At 38.6% G+C, this 23167-nt stretch overlaps 1 protein-coding gene across 1 annotated transcript in view; it reads right to left on the bottom strand.

Moving 5' to 3' along the window:
- Positions 1-2115: 2115 nt before the first annotated feature.
- The window catches only part of MS4A4E (membrane spanning 4-domains A4E), a 39725-nt gene continuing 18673 nt past the window's right edge, over positions 2116-23167 (bottom strand). The window contains exons 4-7 of the mRNA XM_057299157.2: positions 10600-10643; positions 9004-9162; positions 4621-4722; positions 2116-4513 (exon numbers count right to left, since the gene is read on the bottom strand). Of these exons, the coding sequence (XP_057155140.1) occupies positions 4454-4513; positions 4621-4722; positions 9004-9162; positions 10600-10643 (365 nt within the window). The 3' untranslated portion in view covers positions 2116-4453. The remainder of the gene's footprint in view (positions 4514-4620; positions 4723-9003; positions 9163-10599; positions 10644-23167) is intronic.

Genomic DNA, 23167 nt, shown 5'->3' on the forward strand with positions numbered 1-23167 from the left:
ATTTTGCATGAATTGCCTAAAATATTTGCATTAGCTTTTTACAACTAAAAATATACTAATCTTAGGTTGCTTATGCAAGTGTTAACCTTAAAAAGTTTATATATGCGCTAATTTAAACCAACAGAAGGCATTCTCAGGCCACTTAAAATAATCTCAAGGCAATATATCAGGATATAAGTTAGGATATTTTACAAAATCCAAGACAGAACAAAGAATCAGGAGATGTAAGGACTTCTAGGATTTAGTATGAGTTCTGGCTTTTATTATGAGTTAGAGAGGAAGCCATTGAAGGATTTTGCCCAGTTATAGCAGTTAATTCTCTTCCCTTGCCTTTATATATTTAAAACGTCAGGGATTGGCCCAACTTGAGGTAAACTTTGACTTGGAGATGCAAAGGATTTTGCTAGGGTCTGATCCTTCACTTGGCGCTTCTCAGTTCTGCTCTTGTCTGTGAGCAAATTACATCAACTCAACTAGAGTGAAGTTCTGTGGTAGCTTTGTGACCTAGGAAAAATTAATTGTGTGAATGACTGACACATTTCCAATCAAATTAATCTCATCATTTTCACTTCACTGTCCAAGAAATGATCTCCCTCTCTTTCCTCTTTCCTGTTGGGCTTGAAGCTGTGAAGAGGTAAGTTTGCTGCAATCAGCAGCCATCATGCTACTATATGAACCCTGTGACAGACAGATGCTCATCCATGAAATCAACATTCATTTCATTTCCATTTATTGCTATTTCTGCTTATTTGACTTTCTTTTAAACATACTTCCTTTACAGACACACAGGTATGCCAGTAATAAAGTAGGCTACATGTATTCTCACTGATGTCCCATAAGAGACACAGAACATCTATGCAATAGTATTAAGGTTCTATATACTACATAATAGTAAGCAACAGTATTAAGGTTCTATTTGGTGGTTCTTGCTAGATTACCTTTCAATCCTCAACCAAGAAGATAGAATGTCATAATTGACTTTTTCCAGATACTGTTCATCTCTGGAGCTGGAGAAAGTAGACAGGTTAGCATTGAAAGAAGGAGGGCCTCACATTCCCATGAAAAGCGTGCATGGAGAAAGGTGGATACAATAGATATGTGAGAGTGTAGGGCAGAATGAGAAATCCTATATACTGAGTTGGAAAATATGAATGTCCATGCAAATTCAATACTTTTTATCTTATCATAATGAAAATATCGCTTCCTCAAAAAGAACTTTCCTGGTTACTCTCTAATGACTCATATTTCACAACCACTACCAACAACCACTCTCCAGCACATTAATTCTTACAGTTAGCTTCTAACAGCATATAAAAATGTTTTGATTAATTGTTTTATGTTAATCTGTGTCCTGTCCCATAAAAGTTTAACCTACAAGAGGAAGGATATTATCTCTCTTATTCACCGCTATTTTCTTATATGCTTAAAACAATGTCTGCCCCATTGTAGATACTTTACAAATATATGCTGAATAAAATGATGAACTGACAAATATAAATAATACGTATATATGTACATATATATGTATATGTATTAATTAAAGCTTTTGAGGCTCCGTATGTACCAGAGTACTAATTGCTCTATCTTTATTATACCAAGAAATTATCATAGGTCTATGGGCCAGACAATATTATTACTATTTTGCTGAAGAGAAATGTGAAGCACAGAGAAATTTTGTGGCATGTTCATAGCTACATAGGTAGTAAACAACAAAGATGAGATAGCAAGATGAAAACCCAGGGTCATCTGATTAGAAAGTCCACATTATTTACCACCATACAGTACTGTCAACATCAACATTTAGTCTCTTTCCATCATATTGCATCTGAATAGAAAGGAGGTAGCACATGAAAGTATTGCTTCTAATTTTATTTTTGCTCTGCAATAAAAAAGCAAATGTAATTAACAAACATTAACAAATACCATATGTTGCACATTTCCATGTGTGACACAGGATACACATTTGATTAAGATATAATTCTGCCCAGCAGAAGGTGGGGGAAAGGAGAGGAAGAAGAAGAAATAGAAAATATAAGTTGAATCTGATCCTTCATATGATTTTTACTCCATGTATACTTTTACTGAAATGATAGCTTGTGCACATGCAAGGACTGACTATGCTATTCCAAGGTACTTTCTATGGGTGAAGGAAAGCAGAAGGAAAAGGAGGGGGGAGAAGGGCATGAATCTCCACTTCATGAAGGAAAAAGCACTTTGGTCCCCAAATATGGCAGAAAAAAAGTCAAGTAAGTGGGAGGAATGTTATACAGGGGAGCAGAAGTATGTATTTTGCATGGAGACCTCGTTTTAGCAATACCTTTTTGCCCTTCTGCTTCCAAATCTTATTTGCCAGTTTAATGCCTTTATATAAAGTCCTAATGATGAATGAAAATCTTTCAAGTGCTGTTGCCTCATTAAATGCATTATTTATTAATTTAACTTCTAGTACTCTCGATAAAGAGCCAGTGAAATGAGTTGTTGAGTTCCAGGGGAAAAAATGAGAACATAATTTTGAATATATATACACACATATATATATACACACACACACACAGAGATCATAACTGGATTACATATAATAATGATATCAATATGTCTATCAGTATTGGAGTTGGATTCTGGTACTTTCTCTTGTGGGGTTCTTGTGTTACAGTCAGCATAGATTTCTGGAGCATTCTTCTGTTGATCTTTTGGTGGCATCAAACTGTCTTAAGTGGTGTGGGAGATGCTATTTCTGCCATGTGAGAATTTGATGGTGTAATTAGCACAAACAATCAGAATGCCACAGGTGAGTCACCCAATCACCACAGAGTGCCCCTTTCCTGCCCACATAAAGTCATCATTATCAGAGTTTACTCTTTTCTTCTCTGATTCATTCTCAATATCAGTCATGTGGGGCTTCTCAGTCATTCTTTAGATCAGGCTAGATTTAGGACGCAACATTCAGTGATAGCTCTTGACCTGAGCTGCTGATGACCACTGCCCTGGTCTCGCAAGAGGATCAATCTTACATGTGGATGACAGTGCACAATACGATGGGCAAACCACGGTATCATGAAAAATATCGGGCTCTTCTTCCAAACCAGGTTGTTCACGCTGATGACATCAACATACCCAAATCATGATTTGCTGGTTACGAATAAAGCATTGCAAAAACCACACTGGCCCGGAATAGCAGGGATCTTCACAAAACTAAGAAAAGTTCTGGTTATTCTTCCACAAACTCAGTGCAACATTCGGTTGGTAGGGCACGGTGGGGGACCAGGAAGAAATAGAGATTTAGCCAAGATATGCCCCAAAGCCACTGCTTTTCTGGACTCAAACCAGGGGATTAGGGAAACAACATTCCCCAGCTTCTATGCAAAGAGCTAAAGGGAACACAGACTTAAATATTATGACATGAAAGTTACTTCACTTGATGAAATTACAAAATCATTGGTAATTGCTGAGAATCTCTCACCTCTAGGGTTTTACAATGCAAAACCCCACTACTAGAGTTAATGCGCTATAGTCAATCTCTCTTCTATGAGGGAGGGTTGTCAGGGAGTGGGATATGGTGTTGCCTGGGAATCCCTAAAGAAGACAGACAGGCACAAAATGATGGAGAAGGGCACCAGAGAAACAATCTCATCAAACTACAATTACTTTATTCTTTGGCTGATGGTTTTGTCTGCCTTTCAGACTTTGGGTAATGAAGCTAATGAGTAGCTGTTGGGGTTTTACTATCCATTTCCTCATTCTGGAACCCTCAATTCTAGGAGGATATCCCACCCCATTATTCTTAGAGCCTCTTTCTTGATTTCTTCTCTCCTTCCATTCCTCACTTTCCTCTCTCTGTGTGATGTTCTTTTGGCTTAACTGCCAGGAGCATCTGCTGCAGGTCTCAGGGTAAGAGAGTGGGCAGGTGGGCACAGACTGATAGAGAAGTCTGAGATCATGACATTCCTTCCGTATTCCAGGAAAAGTTGTTGTAATAGGATAATAGAATAAAACCAAGTACTTTTGGGGACCTCTTCGTTGTGAAATATTTTCTTATCTGGATTCAGAGGTTATGCCCTTTGAGTGAGAAAGGAAGGGGGAAAAGAGCTTTTATTTAGCTCTTGTGCTAGGCAGAGTTCTAAGGTGACACTCACTGACCCCTCGTGATTCCCTTCTCTCAAGTGTGGATGAAACCTGTGTATAAGATGGGATACAAGTCCCGTGTGTAGGACTGATTTGTTGACTTTCAGTTTATAAAAAAACTCATTATTCTGGATGGACCTCACCTCTTCATGTGAATGCTTTATGAGAGGATTAAAGCACTAGAGACTCTGGCTCTCCTGCTGGTCTCAAAGAAAAAGTACATTGTCATGAGTCCTCAACTTAAAGGAAATTAATTCTGCCACATTCACATGAAAGAGAATCAGAAGCTTTAGACAAGGCCACAGCCCCGGCCAACTCCCTGATGACACAGTCATAAGATCCTGAACCAAGGACCCACATCCACTGGGCCCAGACTCTTGATCCATGGAAACTGAAATATAATGAATGTGTACTGTGTTAAGACTATAAGTTTGTTTAACTGATTATACAGCAATACAAAAGTAATACAGATACCTTCAAATGAAGGCCAATACTGACCTCACTGGGGCTACAACAAAGCACTTTACATCCAAAGGCAGAGAGGGACACAGCAATGCAGAATTCCAGCACACTTAAGAGGAGCACCATGCCATCCGTACCCTAGGAGAAAACTCATAACAAGGGAATGTGAGAAATGGAGATGACAAGTGAAAACATTTACCAGTAACCACAATGTCATAAGAGAAAAAGCACTGGCTGGGAGTCAGGAAACCTGCCTCCCAGTGGCAGCCATACCCTTGACCAATTCTTGATCTGCTGAAGTAACTTCTCACTTTTTTCACTAATAAAATAATCACAGACATTTATTCCCTAGTTCAGTACCTCCCAGTGCTATTGTGGGCACGGAAGATGAAAGTGCTTTAAAATGTTAGGAAGGTAGTATAAAGATAATTGTCATCATATCCTATTGAGTACTAGAAATTCATATCATTGAGAAAATACTATGATTCCATATCTTAGTGATTGTAAGCAGAGTAATGGTCCCCCAGGGAGGTCTGCATCCTAGTCCCCTAATCCTCAGCTTCTGGGGATTTGAATGCAGACCTCCCTGGGGGGACCATTGTTCTTTTTGCACAACAAAAAGAATTAAATTTGCAGCTGAAATCAAGGTTGCTTATTAGTTGGAATGAGAGAATTTTCCTGGATTATTCAGGTGGGTTCAAAGTAATGACAGAATCCTTATAAGTGGAAGCAAGAGGCAGAATAGAGTTCAAGAGAGTTTTGAAGATGCTGCATTGCTTGATTTGAAGATAGAGGATGGGATGACAAACCAAGAAATGTAGGCAGCCTAAAGAAGCCAGAAAAGGCAGTAAAACTTATTGTTGCCTAAGCCTTCAGAAAGGAGTACGGCCTTGCCCACACTGATTTTAGCCCAGTGAGATCCACTTTGAACTTCTGACCTCCAGAAACAGAAGATAACCAAACTGTATTGTCTTGAGACACTAAATGATTTTATATGGTTCTGCCTAATGATTTGTAGTAATTTGTTACAGTAACAATAAGAAGCTAATACAACAATGAACATCAAGTAGGTCAGTCTTTAATCCATCTCCCCAGAGCACTGGCTTTAGGGCTAGTCTTCAGCCAAGAAACATAGTCAAAATTTGGAGAACAATTGGGCAGTACACTTATTTCTATTAATTTTACCCCGGATTGATGCAGGGATTATCTGGTTTAAATATTCTCTCTTTTTCTCTCCATGGTTAGGGATAGTCCCTCTGTTGCGGAAGAGCCAATAGACCAAGAGCTCAGGATATGAGTGAGGCAGACTTAAGGAGACCTTGAGAATATTTGCATTCATTGCTTTTTTATTTTCTTGTGCCTTCAACAGCTGTGGTGGCCTCTGTGTTTCAAACATTGTTGTAGGCACAGAAGATAGAACAGCAAACAAAACAGACAATTCCCCTGTCTTCAAGGATTTTACCATCTAGAAGTGTAGACTAGAAGATGGCAAGCTTTCCGTAAAGGCCAGATAATGTACATTTTAGGTTTTGCAGACCGTAAGGTCTCTGGCACACACATTCAAACCTGTTATTATAACACAAAAGCAGCAATACACAATATGTAAATAAATGGGTTCGTTACATTTCAATAAAACTTTATTTACAAAAACAAATACAGGGCTGGACTTCCAAAAAACATAGCATGTATATAGACCTGTGGACTGATTGTGCAGGTGCCCAGGCAAGAATAGACCCGTTGCTTCAAATCCCAGGAAGCCCTTATGGAGGTCCCCTGCTATAAAAACAGGCATAAAAATGTTTACACAATTAACAGGAATTCATCATGGACTCTGGGAAAGGTGATTGAAATGAACGTAGGACCAGCTATGTAATTTATAGACTCTCTTATTAAAATTACATATATATCTTTGCTTGAGCTATACGAAACTGCTGTCTTTCTAGGTTAAGTATAGTTGATCATTGGCAATTTCACATGGTTCTGCCTAATGATTCCAGGTGGTAGACTCTAACTACTTTTTTCTAGAGCTCAACTTTTTCTGGCCTCTTTAATAATTATATGCTTTCCAGCATTTCTATCTTTTTCTTCCAGGAGAACCAAAGTTCCTTTGTGGTAGGGAACTATTCTCTTTCTTATGTCTACCGGGGTGCCAACCCTGTGATGAGGCATACACTATGGGCTCATAGACCTGTGGACTGAATGTAAAGGTGCCCAGGCAAGAAGAGACTCATTGCTTCAAATTCCAGAAAGCTCTTATGGAAGTCCTCTGCTATAAGAACAGGCATAAAAATGTTCACACAGTTAATAGGAATTCATCATGGCCTCTGGGAAAGGTGATTGAGATGGATGCAGAACCAGCTACGTAATTTACAGAGTGTCTTGTTTAAAATTTTAAAAAATAATTTCAAGATAGCAACAGCAGAGCATTAGACCAAGCACAGGGCTCTTCTAACTCTGAGGTCCTGAGTAACTGCACAGGTCCCATGCCCACGAAATCAGCCCTATGAACCTGGCCAATTCCAGATTTTGTCTCTATCATTGTGCCATTAAAGTCTATAAATGAAGAGAGCCTCATAAACTAAAAGTAAGGTTCTTCTTCGGGATAGCAATAGCAAATAAGAGGGAAATAAGAAGTTCTACAATTGAATCTTGCTTTTGCCAATTTCTAACTGAGTGACATTGGGAAAATTTGTCAAATTCTCAAAAGAAACTTTCTTTTCTTATCTTGAGTGAGTGGCAAGAAATAAAATTGCTTACTATAAAAAGCATTAGATATCTCAAGGTAAGTAAATTAGTTTTGCAAAGACACCTCAAGCGGTTATTTTGGTGTGACTACGTAGCCCTCAAGACTATGTATGTGGGATTAGCTAGAAATGAAGTAAACAGAATGCAGTTGATTCTGTCTAGTAAGTTAGGAAGAGTGTTGAGTTTCCACATACACATGAGGGAAGGGCACAGTGAGGAAAAGAACTAAGCAGCAAGGCGAAAGGCTGAAAGTTCAGAGAGGAAAAGTAACCGAAAATTTGGTGGTGTCAAAAATGACCAATAGGCTTTTTAATAATAAAGATTTGGCTGGGCACAGTGGCTCACACCTGTAATCCCAGCACTTTAGGAGGCTGAGATGGGTGGATCACCTGAGGTCAGGAGTTCAAGACCAGCCTGGCCAACATGGAGAAACCCTGTCTCCACTAAAAATACAAAAATTAGCCAGGCGTGGTGGCACATGCCTGTAATTCCAGCTACTTGGGATGCTGAGGCAGGAGAATCACTTGAACCCAGGAGGTGGAGTTTGCAATGAGCAGAGATTGTGCCACCATGTGCACTGTGAACTGCACTGCACTCCAGCCTGGGCGACAAGAGTGAAACTCCATCTCTAACAATAATAATAATAATAATTATAAAGATTAAATTGTGCATTTTAGTCTGCTGTGATGTGCTGCAAGAACTCTTCCCCCCACACTTACCCAATGGCCCAAAACATCAAGAAGTTTTATTACTTACAAAATATTGTGTAAGTGGCAATTTTCAGAATAAAGCAATTGAGATAGCATTGAAATAAGGATAACTGGTACAAAAAAAGTAGTAAAATTCAGAATGGAGATTGAGAATTTTTCAGGTGCCACATGTTGAGGATAAAAGTGGTTAACGTTGCAAGAACATCCAAAGATGTGGGAAAGGATACTGAGTTACCACTTATAAAATACTGTTCAAGACAATTTTACTTTATTATTTGAGAATAGGCACTGACATCTTTTTTTTTTTTTTTTTTTTTGAGACGGAGTCTCGCTTTTTCGCCCAGGCCAGACTGCAGTGGCACTATCTCGGCTCACTGCAAGCTCCACCTCCTGGGTTCACGCCATTCTCCTGCCTCAGCCTCCCGAGTAGCTGGAACTACAGGTGCCCGCCACCACGCCTGGCTAATTTTTTGTATTTTTTAGTAGAGATGGGGTTTCACCATGTTAGCCAGGATGGTCTCGATCTCCTGACCTCATGATCCGCCCACCTCGGCCTCCCAAAGTGCTGGGATTACAGGTGTGAGCCACCGCGCCCGGCCGGGACTGACTTTTTGACCCCATTTTTAGAGGGGTCTGGAGGAGATAGCAGTAGACACTGCATCAATGTTTTAAAATTAAACAGAAAAATTTATGCAAAATGCCCAGCACAGTAACTATTAAGGAGTAAGTGTTCTATAACTATAAGCTTTCTTCCCATTTTGCCTCATCACATATAGAGGAAAAATAAAGACAGAGATGAGATGTGTACCTGACTCCTAAATGAAAGATTATTCTATTTCTCAATCACTTCCAACTTCCAAAGTCATTCAGCAATTAGGGAATGTTAATTATTGTTGTTGCCAGAGCCAGCACTCCCCCAGACTTGCTTCTATGATAATATCTCATGAAAAGAGAAAACACTCACCATTAAAATGGACATAGTCATGTAACAATTACTTGACAACTGATCGTGGTTACAGTAACGGTAACGGAATGAATAAAATGTCAAGCTTATTGCATTGATTAAGATCCTTGATATAGCCAAGACTGAACTGGTGATATTCATTCCTAGACTACCTCCAACCTAGAAAGAATTGAAAATTAATTAAGCAATCCAACATCATCCTCAGATATATCTCTATTAATTACTTTACACTGCTGTCTACCTTTATCTTGACTATTTCAATAGTCTTCTAACTTGTCTCCTTATAGTGGTTTCAACTCTGATCTCTCGCCAAAACACAAATATGATCCCATTATTCTCCAGCTTAAATTCTTCAGATAATTCCTGTGAGAAGATGAGATAATCTCCAAATCATTTATCAGGGTTTTCAATGATTTTTTACACATTAGCTGGACAGTCATGTCTGTGTCCTTCCCTGCTATTCCTTGCTTCTGGTGCCCGATCTCTTATCATTGTTCTAAACACTGCTTGCCTCTCATGCCTGTCTACCTTTTAAATTATTTTTCTCGGTTGTGTATTCCTTTTCGTACCTTCTCTTCTCATGGGTAAGGTAAGGAGGCTTGTTATAAGTATTAAAATTACACAGGAAAGTGTGAAGAGTGTAGTGTGGCTGCAGGTCCCGGCAGACACTAGGAAGTTGGGTTAGGCCAGATTTGGAAAACCCATATTGATCATGCTCCAGAGTTTGATATTTATCTTTTGAACAAAGAAAACTCAAATAGTGTTTAGCCAGAAAAACCCTTGTTGAGATCTTCGCTTTTGCATTTTATTGGCTTTATGAAAGGCATCTTGACATGAGAGTTACATTTTAAATTTGCTGCTTCTTATGTAATAATTTTATTGTGAATTTCTTATATTGAAAATTCAAAATCCTTTTTGGATACAGTTGGAATCTACTTTTTTTTTTTCCTTTTTTGAGTCTTGCTCTGTCACCAGGCTGAAGTGCAGTGGCACAATCTCAGCTCACTGCAACCTCCGCCTCCAGGGTTCAAGCAATTCTCCTGCCTCAGCCTCCTGAGTAGCTGGGATTACAGGCGCCCGTCACCACGCCTGGTAAATTTTTTGTATTTTTAGTAGAGAAGGGGTTTCACCATGTTGGCCAGGCTGGTTGCAAACTCCTGACTTCAAATGATCCACTCACCTAGGCCTCCCAAAGTCTTAGGATTACAGGCATGAGCCACCGCGCCCGGCCAGAATCTACCTTTTAATCAATTGGTCAATAAACATTATGCCACACCAATACTTGGTGCGACTGTCATGGGCTGAATCCCAAGCTGCAGAGTTTTTTTGAGTGATCCCACTTCATATTTGTTCTAAATAATTTTCCATATCTTCATAAAGATTCCCTCATCAACTACCTTGACAAAATATCCATTATTATGTCAGTAATTCTATCATTAGCCTTATCGTAATTTTTGAGACAGATCCTGCTAAGTAAAATTCATAGTTGCTCCTGACTTTTTTAAAAACAAACAAACAAAACCTGTTTTATACCCTGGCAGAATACATTATTGATTAATCCTTTCCTTTTGATACCCCCCACAAAATATTACTCACCAGACCTTTTGTTGTTCTAATTCCTGCTGCAACTGATAAGGATACTGAAATAATAAAATAAGAATGAGAGTAAAAAATGGAGATAAAAAGCTTTAAACAAGTATTGGAAATCACAACTTAGTAAACTTTATTCCAAATTAGATAGATATGTATAAACAGGTCAATTATCTTAGAAAGCAAGAGATTGCACATAATTTTCTCTTTTCCCAGAAAGAACAGAAAAATTCTGCCAGATGAGTCCATCGGATAATTTATCAAGCCTTTCAAATAATAGCTAACTGGAATGATATTAAAACTGTTTGAGGACACTGAAAGATAAAGCTTTCAAATTCCTGATAAGAAGTAATTCTTATATGGTATTAATATTGAATACAATAAACAAAAAAGTACTAAAATAATTCTCATTGAAAATATGTTTAAAAAGTTATAAAATAAAATAGTAGCACATAAAATTTAGTTCCCAGTTATTTGATAACTAGAATATACTACTTCATCTGAATCCATCAATGGGGCAATTATTTTTCATTTAGCCAAAATAGCTAGTCAAGTTGGTTGGACTCTCTACCTTATAATATTCCATTATTAGAGTTTTTTATTTCCTTTACAAATTTGATCTCAGATGATTCAAAAATTATATCCTAATATAAAGAAACTGGACTAATAAAATAGCTCAATAAACTTCTTTAGTTTCCAAATACCCAGACATAGAGATGATTCATGTTATCTAAATCACCATTGGAAAAAAAATAACAGTAGAGCAAATCATCCATCATGTAACATAAAATACATCATGAACATTTGGGATGTTCCTTCAACTCTACAAAGATTTTTAATACTGAAATATTCTAATATATATAATAAATAAATTTAAGAAAAACGTTACCTGTTAATTGCTACTCATGTTTACAGTGTTGATAGGATAGGACATTTAATACAATCCAACATTATTAGTGACTTAAACATTATTGGTAAAATATAAATAATTATACTTTCTGTAACAAGATAGAACATCTGTCTCAGTCTACAAGTCTTTATCATGTTTAATGATTAAAAAAAAAGTAGTACCATCTTATTAAAGTCAAAATCAAGATAAACATGTAGACTATTATGTATTACTATTGGGGGTATATTAACCAAAATAATTATATAAGAAAAATAGTTGAAACAAATGGCTAAAACTACTGTTATTTAAGTATGAATAACATATATTGCAAACATCCAAGAATATAAACTAAAAAGTACCATAAACTCTTTAAAAAATTCAGTAAAGCACCTTGGAAAAATGTTATATACAGAAATTAGATAAACATATTAGAAGTGTGTATGTATGTTTGTGTATTTGAAGATAGGATTGAAAAAAGGGACTTCATTTACCACAGGAAAAAATATGTATATGGTATCTCAGAGGAAAAACTTAACAAAGAATGTGAAACATAAGTAGGAATAGAACTGAAGAGGCCAAGGATAATACAAACTTACAGCTGGCTCTTGGTACTGGTACTTATACTGTAAAAGGGAGAAAAGAGAAGCATTTTGCAGGTGATGTTTGGAAAAAAAGGTTGAAAGAATAATGGAAGGTAGCAGCAAAAAAAGGTTTTACCAATTTGCTGCATTTACCAATCTAGTTCAATGCCTACAAGAGTCTGAGTGATGACTCCGTGGACAAACACAGCTCCTGCAGTTCTTGGTAATCTACTGAACACGTGTGGAAGGCTAAAACCATGTAAGCTGGTTTTCAATGTGATCTTGAAAAGAAAATGGACACGAAAGCGGAAACCTAGGTAGTTACATGTATGTGATTCTGATAATAGAGTGACCCTATTTGAACCCTGATCCTGTACCAAACAGTTGTGATCTTGAGCAAGTTACTTAACCTCTCTTCATCCATAAAATGAAGATAATGAGAAACCCTCCCTCAAAAGTTTGTGGTGATGATGTGAAATAAAAAGTACACATAAAAAGCACTTAGCAGAATGTCCAGATCATAGTAAGAGTTTAATAAAAAGCTATTATTGACATTGGTAATATATATATTATATATATAGGTTATATATCATATGTATATATATATATATATTGCAACTTTCCAGAGATGGAACAGTGTTTGCTGTCTGTTATGGTTAATATTGAGTGTCAACTTGATTGAATTGAAGGATGCAAAGTATTGTTCCTGGGTGTGTCTGTGAGGGTGTTGACAAAGGAGATTAACATTTGAGTTGGTGGACTAGGAAAGGGAGACCCATCCTCAATCAATCAGCTGCCAGCATAGCCAGAATAAAAGGAGGCAGAAAAACATGGAAAGACTAGACTCATTTAGTCTTCTGGTCTTAATAAACTGCCCTTTATGTATACATCTATCCTATTAGTTCTATCCCTCTAGAGAACCCTGACTATCCTATTAGTTCTATTCCTCTAGAGAACCCTGACTAATACAGATTTTGGTACCAGGAGAGGATCTAGAAAAACAGAATATTAAGGATGGAGTTCTTTTTTTGGTTTTGCTCCTAAGTTCACTGGACAAAGTGATGAAATAAAATTATGAACTCAGGGATTCTAACTCTAAGCTTCAGAAGCAGATACTGAGCCTTAAATCTTCTAAGATTGCCCGGAGTAAGAGACTTATCTTCTGTAGAGAAAGAGCTGAAATTGTGGACAATCAGACACAAGCTTTTATCATGCGATTTGCTGACCTGCAACAAAAGGTGCATGCATAGACTCACCAGGTGTCTACTGTTAAAGCGAGAGCACTGATTGAAAAAGAATGGGACCCTGCAACTTGGAATGGGGATGTGCAGTAGGACCTTGATGAAGCTGGGGACACTGAGCTTGTAAACTCTCAGGGGACTTTTTTTTGCCAGAAAAAAACAGCTTCCCCATCACCAGTAGTGGCAACACCCCCTCCCTAACCCACACTGCCATCAGCCTTTTCACCTTTGTCTAAGGAGATAAACCCTGCACTGCCTAATGCAACAGTGATGTGTTGTGGGAAGTCAGGGACCCCAAACGGAGGGACCGGCTGAAGCCATGGCAGAAGAACGTGGATTGTGAAGATTTCATGGACATTTATTAGTTCCCCAAATTAATACTTTCATAATTTCTTATGCCTGCCTTTACTGCAATCTCTAAACATAAATTGTAAAGATTTCATGGACACTTATCACTTCCTCAATCAATACCCCTGTGATTTCCTATGCCCATCTTTACTTTCATCTCTTAATCCTGTCAGCTGAGGAAGATGTAAGTCGCCTCAGGACCCTGTAATAATTGCATTAACTGCACAAATTGTACAGCATGTGTGTTTAAACAATATGAAATCTGGGCACCTTGAAAAAAGAACAGGATAACAGCAATTGTTCAGGGAATAAGAGAGATAACCTTAAACTCTGACCGCCGATGAGCCGGGCGGAACAGAGCCATATTTCTCTTCTTTCAAAAGCAAATGGGAGAAATATCGCTGAATTCTTTTTCTCAGCAAGGAACACCCCTGGGAAAGAGAATATGCGCCTGGGGGTATAGGCCTATAAATGGCCCCCCTAGGTGTGCCCGTCTCTTATGGTCGAGGCTGTAGGGGTGAAATAGACCCCATAGCACTCCCACGCTTATTAGGAAGAGGAAATTCCCACCTAATAAATTTTTGGTCAGACCAGTTGCTCTCAAAACCCTGTCTCCTGATAAGATGTTATCAATGACCATGGTGCCTGAAACTTCATTAGCAATTTTAATTTCGCCCCAGTACTGTGGTCCTGTGATCTCACCCTGCCTCCACTTGCCTTGTGATATTCTATTACCTTGTAAAGTACTTGATGTCTGTGACCCACACCTATTCGCATACTCCCTCCCTTTTTGAAACTCCCTAATAAAAACTTACTGGTTTTTGCAGCTTGTGGGGTGTCACGGAACCTACCGACATGTGATGTCTACCCCGGATGCCCAGCTTTAAAATTTCTCTCTTTTGTGTACTCTGTCCCTTTATTTCTCAAGCCAGCCGACGCTTAGGGAAAACAGAAAAGAACCTATGTGACTATCGGTGCAGGTTCCCCGATAGTGATGGCCTCTCCTCAGGCATTGCCAAGCAAGACAATGTTGATTCTCCTTAGGACCCACCCCCAAGGCCCCTGTTTGCTTCTAGACCTATAACTAAAGTCCCAGCAGGCCCCTAGAGGTGAGGTTCAGAATGTGATACAGAAGAAAGTGTGCTACACTTGAAAAGAACTGCTTGAGTTTTCTAATTTATATAAGCAGAAATCTGGAAAACAGGCATGGGAATGAATATTAAGGGCGTGGGATAATGGTGGAAGAACATAGAGTTGGATCAGGCTGAATTTATTGATTTGGGCCCTCTAAGCAGGGATTCTGCATTTAATGTTGCAGCTTGCAGAGTTAAAAAAGTTCTAGTTTATTTGCTTGGTTAGCTGAAATATGGATTAAAAGATGACCCACTGTGGGTGAGCTGAAAATGCCTGATCTCCTTGGTTTAATGTAGAGGAAGGGATCCAAAGGCTTAGGCAGATTGTGATGAAGGAGTGGATTAGTCACTTTAAGCCTATTCATCCCAGCTGGGAGGGTTCAGAAGATATACCCTTGACCAGTGCTTTGTGAAATAGATTTGAGAGGGCAGCACTTGCATCCTTGAAGAGCTCTGTGATTGCCCTTCTCTGTATGCCAGATCTTACAGTAGAAACTGTAGTCACTCAACTACAAAATTTAAATGCAATAAAAATAATTGGATCTAGAGACAGCAGGGGCCAAATGGCAGCACTCAGCCATCAAAGGAAAGGTAGGCATAGCTACCATAATGGACAGAAGAGGCAAAGCAGCAATCAGAATAGTCTGACTTATGTAGAGCTCTGGCATTGGCTAATTAATTACAGTGTTCCTAGAAGTGAAATTGACAGGAAGCTTACCGAGTTCTTACTTAATTTACATAAGCAGAAAACTTCCAGGTCGAGTGGACAAAACACTAATTTGAATTATAAAAACAGAGAATCGCAGCCCCACTATCAATTTCCAGACATATGCCATTTTACAGACCCAGAATTCCTTGAATTAAAAGGAGGCCAGGTCCTCTTAAAGAAGGATCCCACTACACTACTGACAATTTATGTTGTTAATCTTTCTCCCATCCTTCCTCAAGGAGACCTCTGGCCTTTTACCAGGTAACTGGATTGGGGAAAGAAAGAAAAAATGATCAGACCTTTTGGGAACTACTGGACACTGACTCTGAGCTGACATTGATTCCAGGGGACCCAAAAAGTCATTGTGATCCTCCAGTTATAGTAGGGGCTTATGGAGGTCATGTAATTAATGGAGCTTTAGCTCAGGTTCAACTTACAGTGGCTCCAGTGGGTCCCCACACTCATCCTGCATTCATTTCCCCAGTGCCAGAATGCATAATTGGCATAGACATGCTTAGCAGCTGTCAGGACCCCCACATTGGCCCCTAACTCGTAGAGTGAAGGCTACTATGGTGGAAAAGGCCAAATGGAAGCCATTAGAGTTGCCTCTACCTAGAAAAGCAGTAAATCAACAACAATATCCCATCCCTGAAGGGACTGCAGACATTAGTGCCACCATCAAGGACTTAAAAGATGCAAGGGTGATGATTCCCACCACATCCCCATTCAACTCTCCCATTTGGCCAGTGCAGAAGACAGACAGATCTTGGAGAATGACAGTGGATTATCATGAGCTTAACCAAGTAGTGACTCCAGTTGCAGCTGCTGTACCAGATGTGGTTTCATTGCTTGAGCAAATTAACCCATCTTCTGGTACCTGGTAAGCAGCCTTTGATTTGGTAAATACCTTTTTCTCCATTCCTGTCTATAAGGCCCACCAGAAACAATTTACCTTCAGCTGGCAAGACCAGCAATGTACCTTTACTGTCCTACCTCAGGGGTATATCAACTCTCCTCTGGCTTTGTGTCATGACCTTGTTCAGGGAGATCTTGATCACTTTTCCCTTCCACAAAATATCACACTGGTCCATTATATTGATGCCATTATACTGATGGGATCCAGTGAGCAAGAAGTAGCAAGCACACTGGACTTATTGGTAAGACATTTGCATGCCAGAAGATGGGAAATAAATATGACTAAAATTCAGGGACCTTCTACCTCAGTAAAATTTCTAGGGGTTCAGTGGTGTGGGGCCTGTCAAGATGTTCCTTCTAAGGTGAAGGATAAGTTGCTGTATTTGCCTCCACCCCCTACAACCAAGAAAGACTCACAATGCCTAGTGGGCTTATTTGGGTTTTGGAGGCCACACATTACTTACCTGGGTGTGTTACTTGGCCCATTAATCAAGAGACCTGAAAGGCTTCCAGTTTTGAATGGGGTCCAGGACAGGAGAAGGCTCTGCAACAGGTCCAAGCTGCTATGCAAGTTGCTCTGTCACTTGGGCCATAGAACAGAGCAGATCTAATTGTGCTTGAGGTGTCAGTGGCAGAGAGGGATGCTGTTAGGAGCCTTTGGAAGTCCCCCATAAATGAATCACAGCAGAGGCCTCTAGGATTTTGGAGGAAGGCCCTGCCATCTTCTGTAGATAACTACTTTCCTTTTTAAAATGAGCTCTTGCCCTGTTACTGGACTTTGGTAGAAACTAAACGGTTGGCTATGGGTCATCAAGTCACCATGCGACCTCAACTACCTATTATGAACTGAGTGCTTCCTGACTTGTCTAGCCATAAAGTGGGGCATGCACAGCAGCATTCCATCATCAAATGGAAGTGGCATATACGTGATCAGGCTTGAGCAACTCCTGAGGGCACAAGTAAGTTATATGAGGAAGTGGCTCAAATGCTCATGATCCCCATTCCTGCCACACTGCCTTCTCTCCCCCAGCCTGCACCGATGGTTTCATGCGGAGTTCCCCAGGATCAATTAACAGAGGAAGAGAAGACAAGGGCCCTGTTTACAGATGGCTCTGCACGATATGCAGGCACCACCTCAAAGTGGACAGCTGCAGCACTACAGCCCCTTCCTAGGACATCCCTGAAGGACAGCGGTGAAGGAAAATCTTCCCAGTGGGCAGAATGTTGAGCACTGCACCTCATTGTGCACTTTGCTTGGAAGGAGAAATGGCCAGATCTGCAATTATATACTGATTCATGGGCTATAGCCAATGGTTTGGCTGAGTAGTCAGGGACTTGGAAGAAGCATGATAGGAAAATTGGTGACAAATAAATTTTGGGAAGAGGTATGTGAATGGACCTCTCCGAGTGGTCAAAAACTGTGAAGATATTTGTATTTCATGTGAGTGCTTATCAAACGGTGACCTCAGCAGAGGAGGATTTTAATAATCAAGTAAACAGGATGACTCATTCTATGGACACCAGTCAGCCTCTTTCTCCAGTCACCCCTGTCATCGCCCAATGAGTCCATGAACGAAGTGGCCATGGTGGCAGGGATGGAGGATATGCATGGGCTCAGCACCATGGACTTCCATTCACTGACCTGGCTATGGCCACTGCTGAGCGCCTAATTTGCCAGCAGCAAAGACCAGCACTGAGCCCTCAATATAGCACCATTCCTCGGAGTGATCAGCCAGCTACTTGGTGGCAAGTTGATTATATTAGACCTCTTCCATCATGGAAAGGGCAGCGGTTTTTCCTCACCAGAATAGACACTTACTTTGGATATGGGTTTGCCTATCCTGCACACAATGCTTCTGGCAGGACTACCATCCAAGAACTCATGGAATGCCTTAACCACTGTCATGGTATCCCACATAGCATTGCCTCTGACCAAGGCACTCACTTGTTGGCTAAAGAAATGCGGCAGTGGGCTCATTCTCATGGAATTCACTGGTCTTACCATGTTTCCCATCATCCTGAAACAGCTGGATTGATAGAATGGTGGAATGTCCTTTTGAAGTCACAATTACAACATCAACTAGGTGACAATACTTTTCAGGGCTGGGGCAATGTTCTCCAGAAGGCTGTGCATGCTCTGAATCAGCGTCTAATATAAGGTACTGTTTCTCCTATAGCCAAGATTTGTGGGTCCAGAAATCAAGGTGTATAAGTGGAAGTGGCACCACTTACCATCACCCCTAGTGACCTACCAGCAAAATTTTTGCTTCCTGTTTCCACAACACTATGTTCTGCTGGCCTAGAGGTCTTAGTTCCAGAGGAAGGAACGTTGCCACCAGGAGACACAACAACGATTTCATTAAGCTGGAAGTTAAGATTGCCACCTGGCCATTTTGGGCTCCTCTTACCTCTAAGTCAACCAGCTAAGAAGGGAGTTACAGTGTTGGCTAGGGTGACTGACCTGGACTATCAAGATAAAATTAGTCTACTACTCCACAATGGAGGTAAGGAAGTATGTGTGGAATACAGGAGATCCCTTAGGGTGTCTCTTAGTATTACCATGCTCTATGATTAAGGTCAATGGGAAACTACAACAACCCAATCTGGGCAGGACTACAAATGGCCCAGACTAGACCTTCTGGAATGAAGGTTTTGGTCACTCCACCAGGAAAAAAAAAACACAACCTGCTGAGGTGCTTCCTGAAGGCAAAGGGAATACAGAATGGGTGGTAGAAGAAGGCTGTCATCAATACCAGCTACAACCATGTGATCAGTTGCAGAAATGAAGACCGTAATTGTCATGAGTATTTCCTCCTTCTTTTGTTAAGAACATGTTTGTGCATGTATACATTTGTACTAAGAAAATATCTTCATTTTATTTTCTTTCTTTTTTCTTTACCATGTGACATAAGACTTATTAACTTCATATCAGCATTTAAGTGTTGTTAACTTTAGGTAATAGCATTTGGATTGGGGATTGGTGCATTTTGGGTTGTACAAAAAATAGCTGCATTATGTTAGGCATAATTTTGGCCTTTTGTCCTTATTTCCTTTATTTGAAAATCATGTATGACTTCAGGAGATGTGTGTGGGTTCAGGTTGACAAGGGGTGGACTCTTGATGGTTAATATTGAATGTTAACTTGATTGGATTGAAGGATGCAAAATATCATTCCTGGGTGTGACTATGAAGGGGTTGCCAAGGGAGATTAACATTTGAGTCAGTGGACTGGGAAAGGCAGACCCACTCACAATCTGGGAGGGCACAATCTACTCAGCTGCCAGTGTGGCCAGAATAAAAGTAGGCAGAAGAACATAGAAACACTAGACTGGTTTAGTCTCTGGCCTACATCTTTCTCCCGTGCTGCATGTTTCCTACCCTCAAACATCAGATTTCAAGTTCTTCAGCTTTGGGACTCAGACTGGCTTCCTTGCCCCTCAGCTTGCAGATGGCCTATTGTGGGACCTCTCCTTGTGATTGTGTGACTCAATACTCCCTAATAAACTTCCTTTTATATATATACACATCTATCCTATTAGTTATGTCCCTCTAGAGAACCCTGACTAATACACTCTCCTTCAAATCTTTCACTTCCGCTGTACACGAGTGAAGGGGAGCAAAAATTAAGCTCTAATATAAAACTCTAAACTGTCTCATTCTCAGTTTTGGAAATAAATGGAAACCCTATAATGCTAGAATAGATTCCTTGATTCTAACATAAACCCGCCTCATAAATTTTATTTTTCTTTTGTCGATAGGTAAAACTTGGTATTTTATTCTCAATTTTACTTTCAATTTGCATCAAAACTCTCTTGTGTTTTCTCTTGGGAAAAGGTTTTTAAACTTAAATTCCAATTCTAATTTTAATTTAATATTAATCATAGTCACTGTTATTAAACTTATGAAACAAAATGTATCAAATAACAATTTAATTTTCTAAGGTAACAGTTTCCTGAGATTTGATAGTCAATAGACTCTATATTAGAAACTGCCTGTTTACCAGCCACATCTCTTTTTCCTTGCTAACTAAACCATCATTTTCTTCAGTTTTTCCTGAGCTAAAAGGTAGTGTAGACTCCTCCCAGCTACAGAGGTAAATCTTAATTAGTCTAAGCCAGTAATGGCAAGTCCATTACCCTTACTGATAGTTGATTTGGGCATATGTATATAAAATATTTATCAAAAATGAGATGTGTCTACCATCTCCCCTCTGATATAGTCTGCTAGCAGTCCTTGATGAAGTCCTTACACCACCAAATTAAACAATTCTGGAAATGATAAGCCCCTAATCTTGTTGTGAAACAATCAGTGCTTTCATTGCTTAAGTCATTCCAGTTTGGGTCTTTGGCAATGTGTTGCTGTAATATATCCTAACTGACTTATATAAAGTATTTAATCTGCCTAGCTTTAAGTTTTATATTATTATTACTATTTTAAATATGAGAAAATTGAGTTTAAAAAGGTTAGATACCATTCTCAAATTTACAGAATTACAAGATAGAGTTAGAATAAAATTGTAAAGATCAGGGTATTTACACCTCTATTATGTTATCTCCAATTACATCAAAAAATACCCTGCTCACCATCACTGACCCCCAAATTGTGTACCCAGCATACACAAAAATGGGACGTTCTTCATAAGACTAAATGCAACACGTATCATTTTTATTCCCATGCTAAGGCTCATCAAGGCAATCAGAATCTGCACAACCTAGAAATGATGAAAGCAAAAACTGATTATCCACCACAAAAATGGTGCTTATGCCACTCCCTTTCCAATCACTAAGCTATCCTTATTCTTTTTCATTTGATATAGTCATATGACCTTGATATTCTGTTGTCACTCTTTTTTTCACATAAAGAACCATAAATATTATCTTACCAATATTATCTCTCAGGATCTCTACCACTGTCAATCATTTCACGGTTAAAAGGAGTATGCCAGAACCAGCCCAGAGGTGCTTTTCTGATACCTAGGATGCTACTTCTACCGCAATTGTTTCTATCTTTTGTCACACACTCAGAGAAAAGTGGCCAAGGAATTAGAAAGCAATTATTGTAGCAAGGGGAAGTAACCTGAAGAAAAAGGAGTGTATACGAGGGAAGAAAAAAGGAAGAGCAAATCTGATATTTTCTTGACGTCTGGGGCCTGAGGACATGAACATGAGTAAACAGCGTTCTTAAAACAGGAGAGCTGGAGTACAATTATCTCATGGCATTAAAAATGGGTCAAAAAATTAAAACAACTTATCAAAATTTATGGGATGTAGTGAAAGCAGTGCTTAGAAAAAATTTATAACACTGAATGAATATATTAGAAAATAATGATCAAAATCAATCACCTGAGAGTCTACCTTAAGAAACCAGAAAAAGAAAAGCAAATTAAACTCCAAGCAAGCAGAAGAAAAAAAAGTAATAGTAATTAGAGCAGAAATCATAAAATTAAAAACAGAAAATTAATAGACAAACAATGAAATCCAATTTTTTTTTAAAAAAGAAAAATACATAAATAAAATCAATAAGCCTTTAGCCAGTCTACGAGAAAGAGAGAGAGGACACAAATTACTCATAAGTGAAAGGGGGAATATCACTGCAGTTCCCATAGAAACTAAAAGGATAATAAAATAATGCTACGAACAATTCTGTGCCCACAATTTGATAACCTTGAGCCAATGAATTCCTCCTTAAAGACAATTTGTCAAAACTCACACAAGAAGAAATAGGCACTCTGAATAAGCCTATAATTATTAAATAAATGAAATAAATAATTAATTAATTTTCAAAACAGAAAGCACCAGGCCTGGAAAGGTTTGGAATTCTACCAAATACTTAAAAATGAAATTATACCAATTCTTTACAGAAAACAGAAAAAGAGGAAATACTCCCTAACTCATTCTATGGAGCTAGCACTATTATCTACCAAAAAAAAAAAAAAAGTCAAAAACATTACAAGAAAAGAAAACTGCAGACCAATATCTCTGGTGAACAAAGATGCAAAAATTCCCAACAAAACATATGCAAACTAAATCTAATAGTGTATCAAGAGAATTATATACCATAACCATATGGGATTTATCCCAGATATGCAAGGCTGACTAGACATTCAAAAATCAATGAATGTAACTAATGACATCAACAAGCTAAAAGGAAGAAAAATCACATGATTATATCAACAGATGCAGGAAAAATATTGAACAAAATCCAATGCCTGTTTATTATAAAAACGTTTGAAAAACTATTAATAGAAGAGAACTTGTTTAGGTTGATAAAGAATATTTATTAATAAAACTACAGCTAACTTCATACTTAATGGAGAAATTCAAAGCTTTCTCACTAAGATCAGGAACAAGGCAGGGATAAGCCCGTCACTACTCCTTTTACCATTTACTGGAAGTCATAGCTGAAATGGTAAGACAAGAAAAGGAAATAAAAGTATACAATTGGTAAGGAAAAAAATAAAACTGCTTTTATTCACAGATGACATAATTGTCTGTGTAGAATATCTGAAAGAATCAACCAAAAACTCCTGGAATTAACAAATGATTATATTAAGGTTGTAGGATACAAGCTTAATACACAAGAGTCAATTACTTTCTTATGTACTTATAGTAAATAAGTGAAATTTGAAATTTAAATTAGCACCCCTAAAAATTAAATATTTAGGTATTGGTATTTGGTGTTTGTTAGGCATAAATCTAACAAACTATGTACAAAATCTATAAGAAAAACTTAAAAAAAATAAGTTGAATAACTAAATA

This window comes from Pan paniscus, chromosome 9 (genome assembly GCF_029289425.2).
Source record: "Pan paniscus chromosome 9, NHGRI_mPanPan1-v2.0_pri, whole genome shotgun sequence".
Taxonomy (NCBI): domain Eukaryota; kingdom Metazoa; phylum Chordata; class Mammalia; order Primates; family Hominidae; genus Pan; species Pan paniscus.